Source organism: Kryptolebias marmoratus, linkage group LG22 (genome assembly GCF_001649575.2).
Source record: "Kryptolebias marmoratus isolate JLee-2015 linkage group LG22, ASM164957v2, whole genome shotgun sequence".
Classification (NCBI taxonomy): Eukaryota; Metazoa; Chordata; class Actinopteri; order Cyprinodontiformes; family Rivulidae; genus Kryptolebias; species Kryptolebias marmoratus.
The window spans coordinates 20645732-20659584 of record NC_051451.1 but is presented as its reverse complement, the minus strand read 5'-3'; the positions used below and the strand labels follow the sequence as shown (position 1 = coordinate 20659584).

The following is a 13853-nucleotide window of genomic DNA, read 5'->3' as shown; positions in this document are numbered from 1 at the left end:
ATTGTACCTAGAGGTGCTGAAATAGAAATACACTGAAATGGCCACTGACGACGCCAGGCGAGAGTTGGTGTCGCCATCTTGCTAAGTGCTACGGCTATTACTTTCTACTGTTTAGCATGTTGAAGCCACACATTGTTAACGTCTCGTGTACGCTACGTCATCAGTCAAAAAATGCATTTTTTAAACATAAACATACATTACTGCATGTTATGAAAACAAGTGTCGTGCCTTATAGAGCTGTGATATATAGTTCTATGTCAGTGCCTAGATGCTTGGTTTTGACTTCAAGTCCCACGATGCATTTCGACACAACAGTGGAGCTCGTACAGGCGGGATAAGAAGTTCTGATGAATGGTTTTAGCAACGAATGTTCTCGGAGTGTTGTTATTCCACTTGTTTGTTGTCATGATTAAATTTCACAACATTGAAAATGAAGAAAGTGACTGAAAGTCAAGGAAAAGCAGGGTAAGGAAACCTAGAACTTTGTTGTTACCCCATTGCTAACCGCCTAGCTAAACATTACTTCCTGAAACAGCGCCTGGCTATTTTATTGTAGTAATCCAGCCATGGTTAGACTACTATGTGCCATGTAGAAGTATGTAGTTTAGGTTCTTACAGATAATGTTAATTAATGTAGTACAATGTGACCAATTAACGCTAAATAACAACACTGTCGTGGTGTTAAATTCATGCAAACACGCCTGTTTGCCTCCTTCCTTGCTAACATTAGCTAGCTAATGTTTGCTAGCTTTGCGTTCGTTTGTTTATGATTGAAGTGAAGTGTCATAGCATTCAGAGGTTTAGTATGTGTTACTATTGTCCTAGGACAAAACCACGTGTGTTAACACCTTAATAGTTTCTCCAAAATATTTGCTGCTGCTGCTCGAGTCGTGTGTCATCATTTCACGTAGCTTTCTGTGATTTGTAGTCTTCGGTACCGAGCAGGCGTCCGTGTCTCCCTTTTCTCGGTTGTGTTCAGTTTGATATGCGGGAACCATAGTTTGTTTTTCTTTAACAAACAAACAAACAAAACAAACTAACAATCTTAGATTGAGGAGCAAACCAGACGTTCATGATTACTTGTTTTTCTCTGACTTTCCTCAGAACACTTGGAGAATACTTCTCTCCGAGGAGCACTAAAGGTGAGTCAAAAGGACAGCTCTGTGAGGATTCATTTCCATTAATAATAATCTACTTGAATCAACACCATGTTTACTTTTCACTGGGTGCGACATAATTGCCAATTTTTAAATGTTAAATGTTGTTACTGAAAGTATGATTTTTAATTTCAAATATGAACAGATCTGTGCTAAAAATAAAACCCACTCACTGTATACAATTTTTGCAAATCAAAGTATTTTATATAACTGTTTTCAGGATCTAAACCAAAAGTGTCTAACTACAAAAATACTGAATTCAAAACATAGCTAGAAATACTGGTTAGTATGTTTGCCACTACTGCTAAATCTTATTCCAAGTGGTGTTTCTGCTAAAATAATGTGAATGCTTACATGTTGTTTCTTCTATTTTGTAGTGATGGGCCCTGAAGTCCAACAGAACTCCCGACGGCATTGCACTTTTCCCCAGGAGACTCCAATGAAGCCCTCTCAAGTCCCTATCCTGCTTTCCCATCCTCCTCCCAGGAGAGTTTTGCCCCTTCAGACACCTGAGCAGTGCAAGGATGGATTTAGCTCACATTGGCATCTTCCTTATCCGACAGGACCCGCAAATTCATCAGTCTTTGTTCTGAACAGCCCAGCTAACACTGATCCTCCTGTGAGTCATTTTCCAAAAGCTAGTCTGGGTCCAAAGCATTTAGCTCAACCTCCTGGGCCTGTTCCAAGTAGCCCAGCTAACATTTGCACCTCAGCATATACGCCCTTGCCTAGACCGAAGGAAAGATCGGGTCCACAGCAGGGCACTGTGCCATCTGGGCCAGGACATTTCTGCTCCTCTCAGCTTGCTCCAGCCAGTCTGTGTAACAATATTTCATCTGACAGACCCTCATTTCCCAGTGTATTTAATTCTCCATCCACTGAATCTGCGAAGAGTTTCAGCAACCACACCACACCCTCCCACTCCAGGAGTGATCAAGAGACTGAATTTAAGGTCACTCCCTCCGTCTCAGGAAGCAACAATGATAAAGCACAAAGACAAGAACATTTTACGGTATTGTTTTTTGCTCTCTCTTTCTCTTTTATTTTGTCACTGGGGAAGTCTAAGCTTTCCTCGTTGATGTGTCTGACGATTAGCAGCCAAGTGATGCTGAATTGTGGCTTTAAGCATTTACTCTGCAATGCTCAGTGATCTCAAGTAGGAAGTTTGATACCTACTAGGGGCCACTAGAATTTTTCAAGTACTCAGTCCACTGGCAAAACTAATTGTGCTAGCTGTTTTCAGTAAGGAGAGGGACGTGTCTGATCCAGAATGTCACCAACATACAACCATCATCTATGACTTCAGGACCACCCTTCTAAAATTGAGCAGTTCCCCTTTTTGCCTCCAAAACAAATCTGAACATTCAGAGTATGGACAAAGAAAATCTTGAGGTGTTCCAGGTTGTTTATTATTGCATACACAAACAAGTCCTGTGCGCTTTGTGACAGGGTCTCTGCGGATTTGGTTTTCTTTCCGCAGATCAAATCCCATGAGATCTGTATCAGGGGAGTTTGAAGTTGTTTGAATACCTTGGCCTCGACTGTGTTGTTTGAGCCGGAGGGCTGTTGCCATCAAATGGGATGTAATCAGTATTCAGACATCACTGGAAGTTACTTTAAATGTTTTGCAAAATTATGATAATAGAATAGAATATTTGCAGTCAGATTTTTATTTGATTATCTAAAATCTGTTTGAAACATTAGTGGTGATCTAGAAATCTGATACTGATTAATGCCAGATATCCACATGATGACAAATCCTAGATGAGACTAATTATTTATCTAATTCAATAAGTGACTTCACTTTTTTTTTCAGAAAAGTTTGTTGTATTATATCCTTTGCAGGCTGACAATGTTGTAAAGAACTAACACTATTAACTATTTATTTTTTTTATTATTTTTGTAGTGCCATCAATATGAACAAATGCCTTCAAGTGAAGACTCAGTTCCAGGTAATATTCTCAAAGTTTGTAAATCTGATTAAAAATAAGTTACTGGATGATTCCTGTTCCCTACAACAAAAAATGTTTTCTATGCTGTTTTTTTTGTTGTTGTTGTTATAGAGCCGTAAATATATAAACTTGATAAACTATTACATAGTTGATACTTAAGAGTTTTTTGTTTGTTTGTTTGTTTTTTTTTTTACTTGTAGTTTGAGTGGCTTAAGAGTGTTACTGATTCTTTAGTAATGCTGTCTTAGTTTATACTAATTAAAGCACAGACGTTTTTATCTAACAACGATCGATATGTAAAATTGACGCAAGTTTTCTCTGATCAGTTTTTATTGGCTCAGACAAGTTTGTTTTACTGCAGTAATCTATTGTTAATTTTTCTGAAACTAAAACATTTAGCATTGCTCTATGAAAGCAATAGTTTCTAGATTTTATTCTTATTTCACTAAAGCAAATATTTTGTATTTGAACAGCTTCTTTTGAATACAGACACTGCTAGTCTGCTTGTGAAGACTCATTATGGTTAAAAAGAAAGGTTATTTATGTCTCTTTTTCTTGTTTTGTTTTCAGCAGTGGATTTGAATTGCACATCCCAGAAGAGGCGCAGAGAGTTTGAAAACTGTAATGAGCATATTAAGAAACCGTGTCCTCAATATGCAAACTCTGGCCGAACTCAGACACCCAAACCAACTCCTTGCAACTCATTAAGCACTTCACTGGTCTCTCAGCCAGCGCTGAAGAATTCGGTTTTGGACTTGCCACCCAAAACGACAGATGGCCATCTGTCGTTGGCATGTGGACAGTCAACAAGCTCCGAGTTATCCGCAGTCAAACCCACTCAGTCACACAGCACATTGTCACCTAAACATTGTCCAAAGAAGCCGCCATTAATGGGGGCAAAGCAAGTTTATATAACCACTACTCAGAATGTGGTGAAGTTAAGTTTATCTTCAAGGCCCAGTGAAGAAAGTGCAAAAGACGGACATGAGGAGAACCATCAAAGTCATAAATCAAGTGTCTCTAAAACTCCTCAGAAGGACAGCAGTAATTCACCTAGCCATGGTTCAGTCAGTCATTCTCGTCATACTGGACACACACCTGTCTTACCAGTCAAGACCCCGAGCAGAGTTAATCAAGTGGGAGAAAAAAAAGTAGAAAGCAGCACCCCCAAACCAATATCAAAGCCAAATCTGGGTTCACAGAGTGGTCGCACAGCAGAGCGCACTAAAACTAGCCGTGTGCGAAAACCAGTGGTTCCTGACGATATAGATCTGCTTTTTACCCCCGATCCTTTGGTTTATGTTGTCAGCCCTACAGCTAAGACTGCAAAGCCCAAGACAAACGAGAGAACCGTTAATTCAACTACCTTAGAGAAAGTTACCAGCCCTGCAACCAGTTGCGTTTCCCCAGTGGGTGCGTCCTCTTGTCAGTCCAAAGTAGCAAAACCTACACATGCAGAGCCAGCTTCAGCACATAATCCCCCCATCTCTTTGCCAACTGTGACTTTAAAGCGTGTCAAACTAGAAAAATTGCAGCTTTGTTCTGAAAATAAAGGACTCAAAAACAGCCCCAGCCCTTCTTCAGGGAGGCAGCTTAAAGACGAGAGCATTAAATCTCATCTTAAACAATCACCATTACCCTTCTCCACCAATGTAAGAACGTCTTCTGTGGAGGCGGACACAGCAGCCTCGGAGCGCACAGATTCACCTCAGCGTGCCCAGTCTCTACCACTGGAGGGGCAGGTGGATGACGGGGTTAAAACAGAGGTGAATGAAGAGGATCCCATCGACGTGGAGCTTGACCTGGGCCTAAGCATTGCGTATGAAATAGATCTAACCCAGAGCTCTGACAGCAGTGAGGAAGAGCAGCTGGTCTCCTTCCAGGAGATGATGGAGCGAGTTACCAAACCTACACCAGATACACCAGAGAAAGGAGCCTTCTCAGAGCCAAGCACACCTGGCCCTCACAGCTCCGGGTCAAAAAATGTAAGCTCAGTTTCTCTTTGTTATATTTAAGGTTATGGATCAAAAAATATAAATTTGTTCTCTTAATCCACATCTTCAACGTCACTTTTAACTTATCACAGCAGCTACTTCCATCCACCATAAAGTCAGTAGTCTACAAGAACAATCTGGACCAGATGCTAAAGGAAATTAACAGCAACAAAAGGTACGTGTGTCAGAGAGCGGAAGTCCCATTTCCTTTGATTTTAGTTTGCATGCGTGACTGAGAGGATTTACTGTTCATAATCTGTGTTTGTCAGAGCTAAAGAGATTGAGGCACAGCTATTAACTGCATGCAAAGAGGACCTGTTGACGTTAGCTGAGTACGAGGAGGCAGAGGAGAACCAGGAGATCTCCAGTGAGCAACAGTAAGGAAAACGCCGGACTCTTCTGCACAATCCCTGCCCCTGAGTTTTATCATCAATGTATTTTTCTCCTCTTATTCAGGGAGTTCCTGGCACGCTACTCGCTGATGTCCTCTGCAATCAGGGAAGTGCCTCCAGGAGAAGCGGTTTTCAACTTGGAAACGTTTGGCCAAATCTTTGACCAGGATACACTGCAACTCAGGCAATGTGTGGTCAATCCACAGGGGACAGCACAGAAAACCCTTCTTTGGTGAGTTCGACCTTGGAGTGTCTGCGCACATGAAATGCCAGAGTTTGCATTTGAAGAACCAAAAGACATGAAATCTGATATGAATGTTCACTGTGCAAAAGTCTTGATTAATCTGATAATCCCCAAAACTTTACTGCAACAGCACAAACTGGACTTGATTTAAAAAACAGTAATTTAAACCAGTTTTCTATTTGAAAAAACTAATTTCAGCTGTAAATTTGCTTGTTGAGCCTCAGCAGTTGGTAGAATCCCAGTGATGACGTTACTAGAAAGTCAGTGTGTGAGCACCTGAGATGTATTTCAGCTCAGATTCTCCTGTATTTGTCTTTTCAGGAATTAATGAACTGTTTGTTTGTCCTAAGCATGTTGTTAGTCTTAAAAGATGCACACTGTAGCCAGAGGGTTCAAGAGTTGTTTATTGGTTTACAAAGAAGTATGCCTCTTTTGGCTTCCTTATTATTAAAGTAGGAACGTGTGGAACTGAAAAATGATAGACATGCTTTGCCTTTGAGCTTTGACTGAACTTTGAGTTTGGAAGTAATGTGCAAAGCCCTCAAATTTTTACCAAACCTCTGTAATTACAAATATGTTATAATATGTTATGAAAGAAACTTATTGATCCAGTCGTGCCTTTCGATCACTTTGTGCTGGATGTACAGGTGATTTTGTGTCAGTCAGCCAACAAAAGCATATTAGTTTTACATAAATGGCCAGAAAAAAGCACATTTTTAGTATTCAGTCTGAGGGAAAAACATAGCATCACATTCTGTTGCTTTGTGGAATATGCTAAAGATGCCAAATTGTATGTTTTCCATTATTTGATATTAAGATCACAGCTTCAGCTTTGTAACCAGCTTTTATTCTGCTCTCTTGTTCTCCTGCTTCTTACAGGTCCAGTCCTGCTCAGTTGGAACTTCATGTAAATGTTGGTTTGTTCCAGACAGCCTACGACAACAACTCGCCGTGTCCCTCTCAGGTCACTCGCTTTCTCTTTAAGGTATGCCCAGCACACCCACGTGCAATGTTGTAAGGAGGGCTGTGTAGCAACAAAAAAATAATCAACAAGTAGTGAGACGTCTGTTTCAGAGAATCAAGAGAAAGATCGATCTTCGTCTTTGAAAAAGAATTTTATTCCGAAGGCAAATGGGCGTTTGGAGACCCCACTGACTGAACTCAGTCAGGAGAAGAGCCCTGAAAGAAAAACAACATACGATTTTATAGGGAGGCTTCGTTACATCATTTTCAGCCACACTTTTACATAGTTACTGAGCAGCTTCGTTTCTCACGAAGAAGATCTGATAATATCAGGAAGTGAGGAAGCACTGAGAACAAATCGGCCAAGTCTGCTGCAGAAGGCAGTCTGAGAGGACCAGAGTCTTCCTCAGTTCCCACATAGAACAAAGAACAAAAGCATTTCAAACCTTGATACAAAATATAACAGTTAGAAGAAGAATAACTTCATTGTAAGAATCATAATTATTGTTATGCACTGTACTATTAAAAAGAACAACATTAGCATTTTCCATTACAGCTGTTTAAAGAAAAAGTAGAAACTCGGACACAAAGCAATGCTGACGTGTTATTTCTGACAGGACCAATACCAACAGTTGTGTTCGTCCCTTCTTCATTTGTTACACAAATTCACACAGCAGCACTGCAGCCTCAGCTCCTCTCCTCCCTAATCGTCGCACACATGAACATTAGTTGATGTGAACAACGGCCTTTTGACTGAAACTGTGGAGGGAAACCCACTTGCTGATTCAACTACAGACTTTAAAACTGAAGCAAAGCGTCCGGGACCATCAGCTGTATCTGTAATGTTGCTGACGGCAGTGTTTTAGAAGCAGATCATCTTATCTAAAAAAAAAAACCCACACAGTTAAAAAGAAAGCTCTAACGTCCACTACAATCATAGTCCACTTTTATTAGGTTATTATAAAGCACACAGAAGTTTGGTCACTTTAATAAATTCTCAATTTATAACCTAATTATTTATTTCTTAGCGGTCTTGTTAGGATGAAACAATAAAGTGCTTTATTTAGGTCCGTTTACAAAATGCTTCCCAAAACTCGCTTTATTTAAAAACAAAATGTTAAAGCCTGGTTATTAATTTTTTATTCCTCTTTTTTTAATGTATTGAAAAACCTTTCACTCTAAAAGTCTGAAACTCTAATACTGTGATGGCTCTCATTAGTAGTCATTTTGCTGTTGATATATCTGAGCTGTGTTAATCATTTGTTGATTTTGTCAGATGATGTCGGTCCATAATGACAGGATGGTGTCAGAAAAGCTCCTGCAGGCCCTCTGTGACATCGCGTGTTCTGCTGCTTATCAGATAGGTCAGCACGGCCTCCCTCGCGCTTCTTCTAGTTTTCTACCGAATGATGTATCTTTTATTCAGGTTTTTTCCCCTGTGTATGTACTTCCTCAGTCAAAAATGAAAGTCAGCAGTTTGAAGTGTGGGTCCCTAGTTTGGCGGATATCACACTTGTTCTCATGAACATGGGTGTTGCGTTCGTTACGCTCTTCCCCTTCGAGAACCTACAGCCGTCGTTCACGGAGGGAGACGTGCTGTAAGTAGCTTTGCTCTCTGTGTCACTTGTTTACCATAATCTGTTGCCTTGTATAGAAAAATGAAAGATGTGTGCTATATTTTATATGATGGCCTTCTAATTCAGAAAACCTTTTTTTTTTTTAAGGGAGAACGTCTTTATAAAGAGCGAGAGTCCCTTCAATCGCAAGAAAGAGGTGGCGTTCCCTGAACACAACTGCTGCAACATTTTAAAGGTGAGACACATTAAGAGCCAATCACATGAAGCATCCAAAGGATTTATTTTTATTTTTCCTAAAGTTTGACACTTAAAATGTATGTTTTTATTGTTTTTGAAGGATTCACCGAAAGTTGTTCCACGCAGTCTTTTATAAGGTGTTCTTAGTAAAATTAAATGACCCTCAGAACGGGTCTGAGGATGAAAAACTAATGCTTCTTGGAGAGCACAAACAATGTAAACATTCCACAGCATATTTGTTTATAATCGCAAGCGTACTGTACTTTCATTGGTTGTAAATTCACTAACCTTTGTGTTTTATGGGCATTTGAAAACCCAAAGGTTTACAGCTTGTTCCTTAAATGGGTTTTAGTTTTTGTTTTCTTTCAATGCTCACAGCAAAGACGTGAGCTGGTCTCAACATCTTATGTAGGCAATAACTTTAATTACGGCGAAACTATAGAGCCAACGTTAAATTCTAAACGGACTGGAAAACAAAAAGCAGGAAGTAAATCAACCTGTCAGGGAAGTGAAATCCTCATTCTGCTTTAGCTGCATTGTTTACGTCACCATATATCCAGCTATGCACCATTTAAGATACAGAGGTTGTGTTTTTGTGTCGAAGTAATTTGATAAGAATTTTTGAGCAGTGATTTAAGCCGTTTCAAGGAGTTTCTTAAGAATGTTTTTTTTTTTTATCTCCTTGTCCCTTGTTTGTAGTACCTGACGTACTGCATGGACCTGTGCCCTCGTGTGTACAGCGACGTTGAGCTTCTTTTGCTGCTAACTGTTGTGGGGAGGATCAGCCTGGAAACACGATGGATCCTCCATTTCAGGATGGAAGTGAGGTGTCTTCAGTTCAAAATCGTCAAAAACATCAGGGATTGGGACGCTATGGTCAGTGCAGTGCATGAACCCTTCCAATTCTTTGACTTTACAGACATTTTAGAGAAACTGTGACAAACATTTTTAACTTCAACAAACAAAATAAACAATGTCCTTTTGTCTTTGATATTTTATATATGAAGCCACCTTTTTCTTTAATCCGTAGCTGCCCAGAATCTGTCAGGCTCTTACAGATTTGACGGATGATCACCACAACATGTGCCTGCTGGTTCAGCTGCTGCCTGACAACACCCGCGGAAGGTACGTTGCTTGCTTGTTTGGGTATTAAAACTAAAAAGCAACAACTAAAGAAAATACGCAAAATCTACTGATGGGAGGGAAAACTCTGTGTGGGAAGGTTATAGTATAGAAAAAAGATTATCTTATGAATTCTAAGAAATTAAAAAGTAATAACGTCATTAATGTTACACATAAGGGCAAAATTAAACAATAGAAGAAATAAAAATGTTTAGATTGTTTCTGTCTGCAGTTAGCTTTAGATATTTTCTGTTACTATTATTATTCCTGTTTACCTTTTTCCTTTTCCTGGACAGACGTCTTCGCAGACATCTGAGCATGTCCTTCATCTCCAAGTTGTTAGATGGTACTTGCACTTACAGACCTACTGAGGAAGAGCTTCAGGTAATCTGCTCCATTTCAAATCTGAACCTCTTTTTGTCCAGTTTGAAACTGTTAGTCTGATGTAATTAAACTCTCTGGCTGTTTGTGTGGTGCTCAGCTTACCGAGCTGAGGCCGTATCTTCCCCGGATGCAACCTTCGGCTCTTCAGGGCCTGCATCAGATAGACAAGGAGGCCTCTGTGGACCAACAGGTGAGGAATCACGTTAAGGCTTCAGATCTCAAAAATATTTTATCGTGAAATAAAATTTTCCTGCTTGTTCTGTTATGTAACATTCAAAAGAGCTTTGTGATTATTTTCGTTTCTTGTCTTTATGCGTTCCAGGCGTACTACCTGTGCTACAGCCTCTTAATGCTGACAAATGAAGCTTCCAATTTTCAGGTCTTCCCACCTTGTCAGAAGGTAAATTCTCTTTCTGCTGCTTTCTGGTCCGCAGCATTAAGGAGATTGAGTTCAGACTGGGGTTTTTAAAGATCAGATTTATAACATTCATTTACATGTGAGAGTGACCTTTTTTTCCTGTCTGTAGGCTCAGCTGATTGCTTTGTCATCTGAGCTGGAAACACATGTTAAATGTGACATCAGAGAGAGCGAGAAATGTCTTTACCGCAGCAAGGTGAGCAGAATTTCTGCAGAGCTTCACGGTGCAGCTCAATATACATTAAAACATTTCTAACACACATATACAGAACTGAAAAATAAGTTGTTATACTTCATCTGAGGTCAGTTTTCACATTCACTGCTTTTTGTCACATTAGAAGCAGCCCTCTTACTTTTTAAAAGTTTAAAAGTGGTATACATGTGTCCAGATTAGACAGATGTTTGTGTCAGGTTGGTACAGAAAAGCATCAAGGTCATTCAAACACTTCCAGTACCCACGGATTTATACACGTATCCTGATTTAAAAGTCATCACACACTTGTTGGTTTGTCAGCAACAGACTGAAGGAGAACTTATCTGATTTTCCTCCACCCGTCTCATTTTGTTCGACCGGTTTGTCAAATGATTCCATCAACAAAGACCAACCGCAGTTTAATTAAAAGAACGTCCCACATCATCTGTGGAAAAGGCATCAATCACATTTTCATTATTTCCTCATAAAATGTGTCCTCATTTAAACTCAACTTAAAGTCATGTGACTCTTTGTCAGTAGCTATTTAGCAGTAATTCCATTTTAAAGAAAAAAATTGAATTAGCAGTTTGTGGGAATAATGTCCACACAGTCCATGACATCAGTCGTTTTCAGAATCCCTTTTTTGTACAATTTCTGTACAAATTTTCTATTTAAGATACAGCACTTCAGTCAATCAGACTTTATTTGAAAAGCACTTTTCATAGAGCTGAGAGTATCACAAACTGATTTACTGAAGGTGAACAACAGAGAAACAAACAAAAAGACTGAAGACTGAAGACTGATGCTTCCCGCAGCTACTAAACTGAGTAAACGGACACAGAAATGATTGTTTCACAATCTAACAGTAATAATTATATTGTGATTAATAAATACAAGTGACCGAATGACTAAGAAAAAAACATTTCTATTTGTAAAAATAAAATAATAATACTAAGATTATACATTTTACATTCAGATAAATATGGATGTAACAAAACCTTGAACTTAAGTAAAATAAGTAATAATAGTAAAGGGTAAAGATTTTTTTATGTATATAGGGTATAATAAAGCAAAGATTTTAATAATTTATTCAGCCTCTGCTTTCAAACATCGCCTGTACTGTCAAAGTTTAGGCTAGTAAACTTGTGAGCATTAAGCTAATTGTTTTCTTTTCTTTTTAATATAAAGAAAATAAGCAAAGAAAAAATTATCGTATGCAGAAAAAGCTGCTTCTGGCAAATAGAACTCCACTATTTGTGGACTTAAATTTTTTAAAGTTTCAAGCTTAGAGAGTGAAACATCTAAGAGTTTAGATTTGTTTTACTGAGCTCTTCCTTCAGTCAGTCATTTATTCAAATCCAGTCTGCCGATTTTCTGATTATGTATGCTGTCAGCTTTACATTAGGGATTCAACATAAGAAGATGACAGAGGCAAAATCCTAATTTGTACAATATATTTATTAAAAAGTTGCAACAAGATGAAAATGGAAAGCAGTTTGCTTCTTCAGGTCCTTTTTCTCACTGATTCAAAGGTTTTATAAGGGCATTAATTATCTATAGTAGAATACCCTCTACCTAGGAGCTATTTGTTATATGTGCTGCCCTGACAACTCTAATCTTCACCTACTTTCAGGTGAAGGATCTGGTAGCCAGGATCTACACCAAGTGGCAGATGCTCCTTCAGAGAACCAGACCTCTCAATGTACAGTTGCTACGTCTTTCACGTCAGTTCTATGGTTTGTTTTAAAGCTCGTCAGCAACACCGGGTCTCATTGTCGCCATCTTTGTTTCTTTCCTCGTGTAGGGTAAGCTGTATGATTATTGGGAGCCCGTGGATACATTTAGGGGCAGCCAAGAGGATGAAGAGGTCACTTTAAATGAGGAGGAAGAAGAAGAAGAAACCACTTTAACTGATGAGAACAACGTTATAATGGTTTCTGAAAATGAAGAAGAGGAAAAAAACGAGGTGATGATGGAGGCTGAAGAAGACGTAAAGGTCAACGAAGGACCTAAAGACATTGAGGCAGATGGTGCTGAGAATGACACGAGCAGAACCGAAGAGGCAACAGGACGGAGGGCGGGCGGCTCGGATCAAACTGTGATTCCTGCGACGCCGTCTGGAGCTTCGGAAGAGCAAACGGATGCTTTCAGACGTGCAGAATGAGCAACACAACACCCAAAACATTCCACCTATGAAAGGCATTCAATGATTTTTGTGTCATACATATTCCCTTCTTGGGTTTTTAAAGCCTCTTGCCTTAATGTTATGTTCAATTTGCACAACGTTATAAATTTTTTAATTATTTTCTGAAGATCTGAAAAAAATATGAACTGTCAAGGCCTTGTGTACTTTTTTATTTGTCTTGCACAATAAAAATACAACAAAAATACTTTTTTTTAAAAGTAATTTAATAAACCTTAAAAAATAGCATCTTGATTGTTGTACTTCTGCTTCCGTTGTGAAATGTTTGAAAACAAGATTTAATTTATGCTGATTTATACTAACGTCACCGTTGCCTGTTTGCATTTAGTTAGGTTGTACTGTAAGGAAATGTTTAACTTGTAAAATATTTTTTCATTGCTTTTACCAAATACAGTAAAACTTTGTTTACAATTTTCCATAACTGTTGGTTGTCCTTTTCTTGTTTTTGTACAAAGTATTTTGCTGGGGTAAAAATGTGTAAACAAAACAGCACATTGGCAAGTTCCAAGATCAAGCCACATGTTTTTAATGAAATTATTTTTAATAGCATTGTTTCCACATATTTTCAAAAAGTATTATTTACTTGTGGCAAAGGTTTACAGGATGGCGGTGTTGTATGATTTGGAGACAGTGGCATTAATAAGAATAAAGGAGAGATGAACATGTTAAGATTTTTATAGGGAATGACCAAAATAAACAGGATTAGGTGGACGGTTCGGGTGGAGAAGAAGGAGACCACAGAGAAGGTTCAGGATGTAGAGAAGGGGGACATGAACACATAAAATATATGAATTTCAAGACGTGTGTTGAAAATTGGATGCTGAATATAAATAGATAAATACTTTACTCATCCCCTGAGGTAGATTATTAAAGACAATACACATAGGTTTAAGTGCTTTTAATTTTTGAGAATCTAGGTTGATGTAAAAACTAATAAAAAAGAAATTATAGAAAATGTGAGTTGATGTAAACTTGAAACTGTTGCTGCTGTGGTAGCTCGGTAGTCAGTGCCGTGAT

The 13853-nt window shown here is 38.8% G+C and overlaps 1 protein-coding gene across 3 annotated transcripts; it reads left to right on the top strand.

Annotated features, from left to right (window-relative positions):
- Positions 1 to 287: 287 nt before the first annotated feature.
- slf2 (SMC5-SMC6 complex localization factor 2) lies at positions 288 to 13257 on the top strand. 3 transcript variants are annotated; one of them, XM_017431162.3, is made up of 20 exons: positions 288 to 465; positions 1105 to 1142; positions 1535 to 2169; positions 3064 to 3109; positions 3683 to 5094; positions 5196 to 5278; positions 5373 to 5480; positions 5560 to 5727; positions 6619 to 6724; positions 7979 to 8066; positions 8159 to 8300; positions 8427 to 8514; positions 9216 to 9392; positions 9547 to 9641; positions 9935 to 10022; positions 10120 to 10212; positions 10345 to 10422; positions 10550 to 10636; positions 12267 to 12335; positions 12438 to 13257. In XM_017431162.3, exons 1-20 carry the CDS (start codon positions 431 to 433, stop codon positions 12795 to 12797), a joined length of 3996 nt encoding a protein of 1331 aa, XP_017286651.1. In that variant the 5' UTR covers positions 288 to 430; the 3' UTR covers positions 12798 to 13257. The 3 variants fall into 3 exon arrangements, with proteins under 3 accessions (XP_017286651.1, XP_037829588.1, XP_017286632.1); XM_037973660.1 differs by having other exon boundaries at positions 3680 to 5094; positions 5199 to 5278; XM_017431143.3 differs by having other exon boundaries at positions 289 to 465; positions 3680 to 5094.
- The last annotated feature ends 596 nt before the right edge of the window (positions 13258 to 13853 follow it).